At 49.5% G+C, this 12,581-nt stretch overlaps 1 protein-coding gene across 5 annotated transcripts in view; it reads right to left on the bottom strand.

The window, feature by feature from the left end:
* The window catches only part of SFSWAP (splicing factor SWAP), a 77,470-nt gene extending 73,861 nt beyond the window's left edge, over window positions 1-3,609 (bottom strand). For 4 of the 5 annotated variants that reach the window (XM_024739863.1, XM_024739859.1, XM_024739860.1 and 1 more), the window contains exons 1-2: window positions 3,265-3,609; window positions 551-720 (exon numbers count right to left, since the gene is read on the bottom strand). In XM_024739863.1, coding sequence (XP_024595631.1) covers window positions 551-720; window positions 3,265-3,482 — 388 coding nt within the window. In that variant the 5' untranslated portion in view covers window positions 3,483-3,609. Of the gene's footprint in view, window positions 1-550; window positions 725-3,264 lie in introns of those variants that run through there. The other variant, XM_024739862.1, reaches the window with a different exon arrangement.
* Window positions 3,610-12,581: the final 8,972 nt, after the last annotated feature.

Genomic DNA, 12,581 nt, shown 5'->3' with positions numbered 1-12,581 from the left:
AATAGAAATTTACTGAGAAAAATTTTATATATTTCTAAAGTTGTAGCTATCAGTAAAGCATACAGCACACTTTTTCCAACCTCTTTTTGAGGCAAAAATGTTTCTAAAAATTCACACTTCATATCTATCAATATGTACTTTTGCCAGTACATGTTTACCACAGACAGCAGAATACGTGTCTTTTGTGGAAAATTTCTTCCTGCTGAGAAATTTGGGGATTAAGAACTGTATTAAAGATTGTTAAGGCAAAGACAAGAACATCAATTTTAATTTATACGATACTGTTAAAGAAGAACAGTTAAAGAGTTTGGTTTTTGTTTTTTCAAATCCCAGTCTGCCCTCAAAAGCTGGGAAAATTCTTTGTGGCTCTATATATAAACTATCCTGAGGTCCTCTCAGAACGCAAAGACTCCTGTTTTTCCAATCCACTGGGTACTGTCAAGATAATATCAGAAAGAGTGAGTATAAAAAAATGAATGGGAGTAAATTTTTAAATACTTAAAAAATTTTAAAGAGTTTGTTGCTTAAATAAGTTTTTCTTGAGCAGTACCTTGCCTTGCCTCTTCCTCAAGCAAGTCCGTATGCAAGGCTAAATACCTCTCTTCATCACACAGGGCCTCTATTCGTGCCTCCTCTTCAGAGAGCTGGTAATCTCTGTTCCATGTGGAATACTCAGCATCGCACTCAGAAAGGTCATGCAGGTGACCGCGCCCATCATATCTGTAATATGAACATGCTGGTCAACGGAAAGAAATTAACGTCTGGGTTGGTTTGTGTGGGATGTTTTATACATATACTTACCGATTAAGATAAAGAAATAAAAATAGGAAAACAAACATATAAACTCTTCTCAGATTTATATTTAATTTGGCTAGTCATAGCTCACCTACTTTTAAGCTCAAGTTATCTTAACAAAGTCTAAACTCCTTTCTGCAATATGATAAAACTTATAATCAAAGGTAAACAATCCTTTAATAGCTTAAAATGGTATCCACTTCAGTGGCAGTTCTTACCATGTATGGTTTGGTTAACCATTCAATGTCATTTGCAAAAAAAATTAAAAAAATTTTTTTTTCTGAAAAGTCAAATATCATAGCTTACATTCACACAAACCGGATACATAAATACCTATCCGTAAGAACCAAACGGTCGAAATTTCCTCGCTTCCTTCTGCTAGTCCCGAACTCTCAGGAGAGATCTTCACCAAAGAAACTTGCGTCCATTGGAGGTAAAATCTTGGCTAGGCTCGCCCCCTAGCCACTTGGCTGAGGAAATAAGTGCTGGGTTATGTGATAGAGAGACACACATACATAGGAACAGTGACATATACGTGCAGTTTAAGGAGGTTCACTCGAAACAGAGCAAAACTATTAGGAGATGCAGGATCATTATTTTCTTCCAGACTTTATGCCCCCAAGATATAACGTACGTGAAGACGCATCCACGTGTACTTGCATGGACCGATAGATACTTTAGCCAAATTAAGAAGAAGAGCACTTCCTGCCATGCTTTCAACACAGAGGATTCAGTGAAGATGCTGTCAATGTGCACCTCTCAGGTAATGAGGGAATTAGTAAATTTCACTTACACGCTCAGATTTAGGGTTGCAAAAACAAATGTAGAAAGACAAACAAAAGTCTGCTTAAGTTTTTAATGCTGACTTTTGTAATGAGGACCAGAAAATACTACAGGTAAAAAAAGACATTTACAAGAAGAAAAGGCCAAAAATTTCAGGGTAGCCAAGTTATTGCATTTTATTAAATTTCAAAATTATGTTTACTATGCTGTAAACCTCCTTAACTTACAAATGTAGATCATTATTTTAAAATATTACACATGTACATGTGTGGTGTTTGCTCCCCACTGGTTTTGGAAGACCTAACTCCCATCGTATACAGAATGATATGGAAAACTGTATAAAAAGCTCAGATTTTCTCGCTTATCAAACTTTAATAATAAATACCGCAAGTAACACTTTGGAGAAGGAAGCTGCCTGACAGCTCAGGCAGCATGATTCAATAGGAACCACGGTTTAAAGGCACAGCATGCTTGAGCAGAGCATGGGGGCCCTCAGGTCCAGACCTGAGCTGGCCACCCTCCGTCCATGAGTCCTTCTTGTCTAGATCTAACTCCAAATGGAAACGTCGGGGATGGAAAAAGCCGTCTGGTCATTACTGTGTCCATTCTGGCCAGCTCAGAGGTCATCCCTACAGTCACGTTCCAGGGCTCTGCAGAATCCAGTTTTAATTGTCTCAAACGATGGGCTTCCTTCACTCGGAGACTATTCCACAGTCTAATGGTTGGTCACGGTTACTTTTCAGTCCGGGCCCCAGAAGCAGAGTTGCCAGATTGGCAAAAACCAAACCGACAAACAAAAATCCCAAGGAGAAGGAAAGAGGGACTGAAAACATGGGAGGGGAAGAGAGCAAACAACCTACATCACGTAAGGTCATCCTTTTCAAATCAAACATCTTTAGAAATCCAATCCCGGGAGCCCTCTGCCCAAAGTGGCTAAACACCCTCCAGGGTGATTACCTAAAGCACCTTTGATTTGAAAAGAACACATCTGTATCCCGGCCCCACCCTTCAGTTTTAAGAGACAGTGAAACCAGCCCTAAGAACGCTACGTCTAAGAGCAAGGCCAGTGTCTGCACGAAGTCAACTGGCCTCCAATTGCTTGGCAACTTCACCCTCGGCCTGAATCTGTCAAACTCGTGGGATTAACACAGGATGGGGGAGGAGTCGGGGGGAGTCAAATGTCAAGCCGGCAAAATACGCGCGCTCCACAGAGAGCGCTGCAGGTACGACAGGTTCAAAGCCAACTCAGGGGACCCAAGAGGTATCTAATTGCGGCATCAAGCTTGCGGCGTTTCGGGCTGCCCTCCCACCCACACCGAGCTACGGGAGCGCGGAGGGCTCCAGAGCGCCGGTCAGGAGAGGCCCAGGGCCCGGGCAGCTTCCACCGCCCGGAGTGGCAACTGCAACCCAGCGACAAGAGTGAGAGATCGCGAGGGGGCTGCGGGGGCAGAGACGATCCCTCCGGCGACAGACGCGACACGCAGCTCCAGCCAGGGCCTTAGGGCCGGTTTCACCGTCCCCCTCCCCCCGAAAACCAGGGGGATGTGGGGACAGGGGAGTGGGTGTCCCCCCGGATCCCTGATGGCTCCGGAAAACCCCTTTCCAGTCCTGGCCATCAAGTCAACATCAGACGAAATCAAGCGGGCGAGGGAAGGGGAGGACCGGCGGGTGGGGGGAGGAACCGACCTGTCGATGAGGATCTTGTGGTCCCCCATCCAGGGGATGAGGTGCTGTCCCTGCTCCTGGGCCAAGGCCCGCTCGTCGTCTCGGAACAGCTTGCAGGCATAGCCGAAGACCAGCAGCTCCACTCGGTTCCCCCCACCGCCGGCACCGCCCGGCCCGGCCTCCTCCTTCGCGCCGCTTTTCCTCTCGGTTTTGGCGCGGCCTCCGGTCGCGCCGTACATGACAGCGTCCCCGGCGTCCAGGCTGGTTCTCTTCTGCGCCGCGACGATGTCCCCGATGTCTCCGCCTGGCCTACCCCCTCAGTCAAACGCGCCGCATCCCGGCCCCAACCTCTACACCGCCGCCATAGCGGGCAACAAAATGGAGGGAGCGCAACTTCCGGCGAGGGGCGGCCCTACTTCCGGCGAGCAGGTTCTGCAGATTCGCTACTCCCGGGGCAGTTTGAGCCGCTAGAAAAGACTTGGCTTTAGCGTTTCGCATTCGGAGGTGCCGCCACGTTAGGGGCTGCAGTTATCAGAGGGGAGCGTGTGTTTCGTTTTTATTTTTCTCCGGCGGCCTTCCAGGGCAGTGGCGAAAGCGCAGCTTTGGATCGCGCGCTGCCCACACCCTGACCCTTCCCGGCTTTGGGCGGAAGGAGGACGGGTGCTTCGTGAGCCGAGTGCGCGGCTCGGTGGGGGCGGATGTTCCTTTTCTGGGCGAGGTTTCCTGTTGGCCGCCGTCTGGGCCGGGGGGCCGTGGGGTTGGGTGCTTCGGGGGTGGGGGGCCGTGGGGTCGGGTACCTGGGGCCGGGACTCAGGCCCGGGGGGTGGGTGACAGGCTGTGCCCTGGGATGGGTTGCATGGCCTTCTGGTGCCCTGGTTTGTTTTCGGTCCTGGGGGTCACGAACCTCGTCTCGCGTACCACGGAAGGTTTCCTTAGCGGGTGTCAAAGAGCTTAGTAAACCTGGAAGCCCCTCGCGGTGACGGACTTGGGGGTCCTGGGACCCATGTGGGAGAAAAGTGGTTGGGGGCGCTGGTGGCGACCCCGTTTGCGGAGACCTGTCACTTGGATGCGGGGTGACTTTGCTTGTTTTTTTTTTGTTTCTTATTCTATTTATTTAGTTTATTGGTACAACCCCTTTTTAAAACCGTCGCTATCTAGTGAAGGTCAACATACTTACCAGTACCCAGCAGTTCCACTTGTCTTACCTGATACCCCAAGACCTGCAGGAGACTTGGACTCAAGTGTTTATAGCAACTTTTTGTTTCTTTTTTTAACATCTTTATTGGAGTAGAATTGCTTTACAATGGTGTGTTAGTTTCTGCTGTATAACAAAGTGAATCCGCTACACGTATACATATATCCCCGTATCCCCTCCCTCTTGCATCTCCCTCCATCCCTCCCTATCCCACCCCTCCAGGTGGTCACAAAGCACCGAGCTAATCTCCCTGTGCTATGCGGCTGCTTCCCACTATTATAGCATCATTAATGAATGACCCCAAACTGGAAACAGCCCAAGTGTCCATCAACAACAGAATGCTTAAATAAATTGTAGTATAGTAATATACACAGTGGAATATACAATGAAACCGAATGAGCTGCAGTTACAAGCAAGAGCCTGGATGAATCAGAAACAATTTTGAGCAAAGGAAGCAAGACGGATAAGTACAAATAGTACTTTTGTGATTTCAATCCTAAAATTCAAACAGGCAAAACTAAGCTATAGTGTTTAGGTGGTAAAAGATTAAAGCAAAGGGGACTTCCCTGGTGGCACAGTGGTTAAGAATTCACCTGCCAGTGCAGGGGACACGGGTTCGAGCCCCGGTCCGGGAAGATCCCACGTGCCGCGGAGCAACCAAGTCCGTGCATCACAACCACTGAGCCTGCGCTCTAGAGCCTGCGAGCCACAACTACTGAAGCCTGCATACCTAGAGCCCGTGCTCCGCAACAAAAGAAGCCACCACAATGAGAAGCCCGCGCACTGCAACGAAGGGTGGCCCTCGCTTGCTGCAACTAGAGAAAACCCACGTGCAGCAATGAAGACCCAACACAGCCAAAAAATAAAATTTAAAAATAAATAAATAAAATTGAAGTTGCTTTTAAAAAGAAAAAAAGATTAAAGCAAAGTAAAGCAATGTTAAAAGAGATGATTACGTGAGGGACGTGAGGGAAGCAGAGTGTTATGATCAGGAAAGGCTGATGGGATGCTGCAAACATTCTATTTGTTGAGCTGAGTGATAGTTACAAGAGTGTTGACAACTCTGTGGAGTGCATTTTTAAAAAATAATTTTATTTATTATATTTGGCTGCGTTGGGTCTTTGTTGCTGTGCACAGGCTTTCTCTAGTTATGGCAACCAGGGGCTACTCTTCGTTGCTGTGCGTGGGCTTCTCATTGCGGTGGCTTCTCTTGTTGTGGAGCACGGGCTCTAGGCATGCAGGCTCAGTAATTGTGACACACGGGCTTAGTTGCTCTGCGGCATGTGGGATCTTCCTGGACCAGGGCTCGAACCAGTGTCCCCTGTGTTGGCAGGCGGATTCTTAACCACTGCGCCACGAGGGGAGTCCTGACAAGTGCATTTTTGTTTAATAAGAATAAAGGGCATCTCGGGAGTAAGCTGTTATTATTTTTTGATATTTTTATTTCAGCCACACACACATATGGTCATAAGATGTAGTTCTTATTGTGGACCACAGTAGAGAAGTTTGCTTAGGGCTTCCCTGGTGGCGCAGTGGTTGAGAGTCCGCCTGCCGATGCAGGGGACACGGGTTCGTGCTCCGGTCCGGGAAGATCCCACATGCCACAGAGCGGCTGGGCCTGTCAGCCATGGCCGCTGAGCTGTGTGTCCGGAGCCTGTGCTCCCCAGCGGGAGAGGCCACAACAGTGAGAGGCGCGCGTACCACAAAAAAAAAAAGTTTGCTTATATTATCTGGAAGATTCCTTCCTATTCTGTAATTTGAAATGGCCGATAACTTCCATTAACATTCTTCCCACACAGGAATGCCTGCTTTTTAACACAACCAGAATCTTAAAGTGTGGGTGGGTTTTGGGCAGTCGTGGTGGGTAGGATGGCCAGCCCTGTCCATTGCTGTGGACGTTAGCTCAGTCCACTCAAACTGGAGCTCTTTGATCTCCAGTTACTTCATCCGTCCAATGAGGCTAAGAACCTAGCCAGGTCCCTGCCATGAATGCTAACTGGCCACGTGAATGGTAACTAGTCACAGCCTAGTTGGGTGAGGCCATAGAGGAAATGCCTCTCCTAAGATCACCCCACACTGGCAGGCACAGGCTGTGAAGGGGTGATACATTTTTGGAAGTAAATAGTCATAGAAAATGGGTCTATATGGTCTAGATTTCTAGGTCCATCTTCGTGCAATTTTGTCCTTTTCAACCAAATGTGATTTAGTTTTTATACATTTGCAAGAGTTTCTGTGAATAATGCAGTAAATCAGGATTATAAGTCCTATGTCAGGTCATGGGTCTCAGCTTGCGTTCAGATTTATGAAAGAGCATATCAGTCAACCCATCTCACCTGAGCACTTACCATGTGTCAGGCACTTGAGTGCACCTCACAGGACTGTGAACTCCTGGATGATAGGAAACGTATTTGTATCCCCAGTTGGACAAACATTAATGACAATGCCTTGTCTATCGTTTGGAAATTTCATTCAGTGGCCGATAACATCGCGGCCCCTAGGTGAGATGCATTGTCTCCTTGAATAAAGATTCTTTGCTAACAAAGAAGGGAAGAATGGGTATTGGGTGGGCAAATAAGCAATGTCTGTTACATTTTACATTATCCCTACTCATAAAAGGCAGGGGGAAGACATGTAAACACATAAATACTGTAAAGGGGCATACAATTTCTATGAATCTGAGCATGCTTAATTTAAAAATAATAGCTTATATTATCGAGCATTTTTCAATTAGAGTTCTCTTAGGAAAACAAAGGTGGTTCTACAGAGGGAAGTTAGTACCCTGGACTGGTAACAAAGGTGTAGGAAGAGCTGAATCAGGAGTAGGTGGGGCAACCCTGAGACAAACAAGAGCTGGCACCCCAACCATCATGGATGCTGGCTGAGCAGGGGGAAGGTGGCCCCGTCAGACCTGGGGTTGTGAAGGAGGTGCTGTGCAGAGCCCTGGAATCAGGAAAAAGATACAGATAGAACAGGAGATGCCTTTCAAAACAGAGAGGCAGAGAATTACACAGGCTTCTCCCCTCCCACCCTCCAATACCCAAACTCAGCATTTGCTGGACGGAGGTGACGCCAGTGGGCAAGGGAGCCTGGAGGCTCCGCCTGCAGGCCAAGCCCCTCGTGACACTGGGCAGAAGGACCATAGTGGACATGAGGGCAGATAGGTGCCCTCCTGAGCACGTGTATTATCCAATTGGTCCTCACGAGGCCTGGCTAAAAACAAGACGACAGTCCCCAAATGGAGTTGATTATGCTAAGCCCCACATCACCAAACTAAGACCTAATTTAATAACGGTTTTGGCTCTCCAGAAATGGGACCTTAAACCTGTGAACCAGGAATCACTAGATCAGCACCAGTTAGGTCACCTGCCTCTTAGACGCCTGTCACCTCCTGCAGGAAAGTAACCTTGCAATAACCAGCCCAGTTTTGGTCTAGTATGACTTCCTTGTTCCTCTTCCCTTCTGTCTATAAAAGTCTTTCATTTTGTACAGGTTCTTGGTGCTTCTTTCTATCTGTTAGATTGGATGCTGCCTGATTCATGAACCACTGCATAAAGCTAGTAAGATCTTTTTTTTTTGCGGTACACAGGCCTCTCACTGTGTGGCCTCTCCCGTTGCAGAGCACAGGCTCCGGGCACGCAGGCCCAGCGGCCATGGCTCACGGGCCCAGCTGCTCCACGGCATGTGGGATCTTCCCGGACCGGGGCACGAACCCACGTCCCCTGCATCGGCAGGTGGACTCTCAACCACTGCGCCACCAGGGAAGCCCAAGCTAAGATCTTTCAGGTTTGCTCAGTTGAATTTTCTTCTTTAATGGCCCCTTCATGAAGGTGCTCTGTGATCTCAGTCTTACCTGGAGATGTTTGTTAACTTGTCCGAGGTCACAGATCCCTGGCTGCCTGTCCCCCGGGCCTGTACTCCTGCCCACCAAGGAGCTTCATCTTTCCGTATAGACGTGTCTGGGTGTCAGTACCCACACGTTCACTGTCGACATGGCCTCGTATGGCCAGAAGGACTTTGCAGATGGGATTAAGTTAAGGGTCTGGAGTTGGGAGATTATCCCGGATCATCTGCGTGGGCTCAACATGGTCACAAGGATCCTTGTAAGACGGAGGTGGGAGTTTGGGGAGCCGGCCTTGAATACAGTAGCACATTGGAGGGACGCAGGCGCCTCTAGAAGCTGAAAGAGGTGAGAAACAGACTCTCCCCTGGAGCCTCCAGGTGGAACCAGCCCTGCCGACACCTTGGTTTTAGCCCCTTTGAGACTCCTGACCTCCAGAGTGAAAGAAAATAAATGTGTTGCTTCAAGCCACTAAAATTGTGGCCGTTTGTTACAGCAGCAGTAGGAAATTCATACATATGGTAACTCTGTATTTAACTTTTGGGGAACTGCCACACTGTTCGCCAGATGGCTGCACCATTTTCCATTCCCACCAGTACTTGGCATGGTCCATCCCTTTGATCTTAGCCATTCTAGGGGGGTGCGTACCTCGCTGTGGCTTTAGTTTGCTTTTCCCTAATGATGAGTGTCTTTTCATGTGCTTATTAGCCATTCAGATATATTCTCTGGTGACGTGTCTATTAAAATCTTTTGCCCATAAAAATCATGGTCTTGGGATTTCCCTGGTGGTGCAGTGGTTAAGAATACTCCTGCCAATGCAGGGGACATGGGTTCGAGCCCTGGTCCGGGAAGATCCCACATGCCACGGAGCAACTAAGCCAGTGCCCCACAACTGCTGAGCCTGCGCTCTAGAGCCCGTGGTCCACAACTACTGAGCCCGCGTGCCACAACTACTGAAGCCCGTGTGCCTAGAGCCCGTGCTCCGCAACAAGAGAAGCCACCGCAATGAGAAGCCTGTGCACCGCAATAAAGAGTAGCCCCCGCTCGCCGCAACTAGAGAAACCCCACGCACAGCAACGAAGATCCAACATAGCCAAAAATAAATAAATAAATTTATTAAAAAAATCACGATCTTTTCCATATATCATGATACACTGATTTGTTTCCTTCTTAAAGGTAGCTGTTCCCTGACCTTTATCATGGTGGATCAGTTTTGCCTATTTTTACGTTTTAGGTGAATGGATGGCGTTGCATGTACTCTTCTATATTCAGTGTCTCACTCGTCATGTTTGCAAGTCATCCGTGTGTGTGTGATTTCTAGATTTTTCATTCTTAGTGCTGAATAATTTCCCATTGTGAAAAGCCACCAGTAATCTATCCATTCTACTGTTTATGGCATTTGAGCAGTTTCAGTTTGGGTCAGTGCTGCTATGACCATGCTTGTGTGTGCCTTTTAGGGCCCAGGGTTACACACTTTTGCGCTGAAATCGACAGGTATATACCTGGGGGTGGAATTGATGTGTTACAGCACTCAGCTTGAGAAGATGCCACCAAGCTTTCCCACTGGGGTGTACAGATCCAGACCAGGTTGCTTTTGTCGTTGGACATTTTCACTGTGGGGACCACACCCAGGTGACACTGTTGTTGATCAGTGTGGCCTGCACTGTCATCTCTGAGCTGTGGAAGCACAGGTGAGTGTAGAGATTGGAAACTAGGACTGGGCTGGGGAGAGACCAAGGTTGGTGTAGAGATGAGTTAGTAAAGGTCTATTTAGTGCCTACTCTGAGCCCAGCACCACTGCGGAAAGCATCCAGCCCCTCATGTTGGGGGATTTAACTTAGGGGCATGTATGATTTAAGTGTGTGCGGGTATACTGGTGATATGTGAAACAGGTGCGAGAGCATTTAGTATTTTCTGCTGTTGCCAAGTTACATCCTTTGCCATCTGTCAAATGAGCCCAGAAAGAACAGAAATGGTGATGTCAAACTGCCGTCATCCAGGGGCATCTGAGAACGACCCTGTCCTTCACCCAAGACTCTTCTCCAAATCAGCGGCAGAAACAAAGTTGGAAAGCATTTTCTTTCCGCTGAGACCAATTCTTGGTGGATTTCCTTCCACAAGGAGCAGGTGGTCTATGGAGTTGCTGATTTACCCTGTATTAAATCTCCCTTTTCTAAGCCTCAAAATTCTTACATCCCTCTAAAAAACAGCCTGGTTCTTTACGAGTCTCCAAATAGTCTTTTCCTCTACACTCGGAACGTGAAAGGGCTCAGGCATGTAACACCGATGAGGACGCCCCAGCAGGGAAGCGCACCCCAGCCCAGGGGAAAGGGACACTGGCCACGCCCTGCTCGGACCTCAGCCCAGGGCCACCGAGGTGCAGGTGAAAGTCTGGGTTTTTATGTGAACGTCTTTCCCCCCTTTTTAAAGTGGGAAGAAGCAGGCCCCAATAAAACATCTTTCAATCTCTGCTTTACATGCTTTTATTTATTTACTTATTTTTTGGCCTCGGCCCGCGGCATGTGGGATCTTAACTCCCCAACCAGGGGTGGAACCCGCGCCCCCTGCATTGGAAGCACGGCGTCTTAACCACTGGACCGCCAGGGAAATCCCTACATGATTTTACATGTGATTTGAACCAGCAAAATCATACTTTAACGAAGGGGCTCCGAGGGGGGACCTTGTGGAGGTCAGCACTTCTCAGACCCCTGGAAAAGCCCAAGTGTCTGCCCTATAACCAGTCCCTCGGGCATGCCCCACAGGGATCCACTTCCTCAGGAACTGGGACTGCTCCAGCTACTGAGCCCGCCTCCGCCAGGGGCTCCGGGAAGTGAGATGTCCTCCCGCCGTGCTCGCTGGGTGATGCATCCCCTGGGGTGTGTCCACATTTGAATGCATGGCTCTCTCTAAATTTAGCTCCCACTGAGACTCACTGTGGGCACCATCCTTCCTCTGCTCACCTGCCAGAGCTGTGTCATTTTGTCCTTAGGAGAACCCGGTAGGGAGGCACGCACACAGAGAAGGCCACGGGCCACCACAGGCACGGGCAGCCTCCACAACCTGGGCCCAGTCCACAGAGAGCTGGCCTCTGCCTCCTGCTTCCCAGAGCCTGGGGTCAGTGGGAACCACCTACCTCCTGCCTACGAGGCTGGCAGCCAGGCGTGCGGCAGGGCATCCAGCCTGGCCGACCTGAAGGTGGGAAAGAGCAGCGGGGTGTGGGCTGACCCCGGCAGGTTGGATTTAGGAGGCCCAGAGGCGCGACTTCAGTGCTGTGACTGGTGCTCGGGAGTCTACTGGGCTGGGCGGGCTGATTAGCATACAGACGATGGCTGGTGAGTGAACAGCTAGAAATGATGATGGTGGCAAAGGCTGTTTCCTGTGCGGGGGTGGGGTGGGAACGGTTTTGTTCCCAGAGAGTTAAATCTCAGGGATCGCATTCACTGTCGAAGTGCCAGATAAACCTGTCTGGGCTCTCACAGCCCTGCCCATGGCCCCGGGAGGCCGAGTCAGGGTCGTCTGAGCGAGTGGGCCGGGGGAGGGCGGGTTCACAGGGACAAAACCCAGCTGAGCTCTCCCTGGGCAATGCCCCCAAATACCCCAGCTCCACTCAGCTTCCAGGTCTGAATTCCCCGTGTAAATAAATGAAAATTGGTGGATTTAGGGGACCTGAAGATTTGCAGAATTTGGGATATGTGGACATAGGTGGGTTTTGGACTAGAAAGGTCTCCCTGCCGCCTGCGGTCTGCATTCTGTCTGGAATGGGTCAAGTTTGGTCCACAGAGGGTTTTCTTAAAAATCTGAAGCAATATTTATGTATTTGGAAACTTCTCTTGAAGAACTGGAATGTCTGCAACTCTGGGCCGCGATTCCGGGATTCTGGCATGTACATGCTGTCCTGGGGCTGGGAGTGGCTGTCCCTGTGGACTCAGTGTGTCCCTCCCCTGCCCCTCCCCGACTCAGCCTTGCCAGGCGTTAACCCCTTAGTCACCAGGTCCTGAGGAGGCTGGCAGAGGGCCGGGCGCTTGCGGGGCTTGGGGCAGTGCCTGTTCACCACGGTTAGAGACGCGTTCCCATATTTCAACACTAACAATTGTTAGGGCCCGTGAACTCAAAGCCACACGGTGGGGAAGTGGTGTCCTGACTGTGTCCCAGGCCTCCCCAGCTGCTCTGGCCTCTCCCTCAGTGGGTCTAACACTGATCTCGGAGGAGCAGCAGTGAGTGGTGGCATGAAGCGAGATCTTAATTCCCTGCCCGAGAGTTGAACCTGGGGAGCCTGGATGAAAACCAGGAATCCCAGCCAGCACA

This window comes from Neophocaena asiaeorientalis, unplaced genomic scaffold (genome assembly GCF_003031525.2).
Source record: "Neophocaena asiaeorientalis asiaeorientalis breed wild unplaced genomic scaffold, Neophocaena_asiaeorientalis_V1.1 scaffold757, whole genome shotgun sequence".
NCBI lineage: Eukaryota > Metazoa > Chordata > Mammalia > Artiodactyla > Phocoenidae > Neophocaena > Neophocaena asiaeorientalis.
The sequence above is the reverse complement of the archived record's forward strand: the minus strand, read 5'-3'. Positions and strand labels throughout refer to the sequence as shown.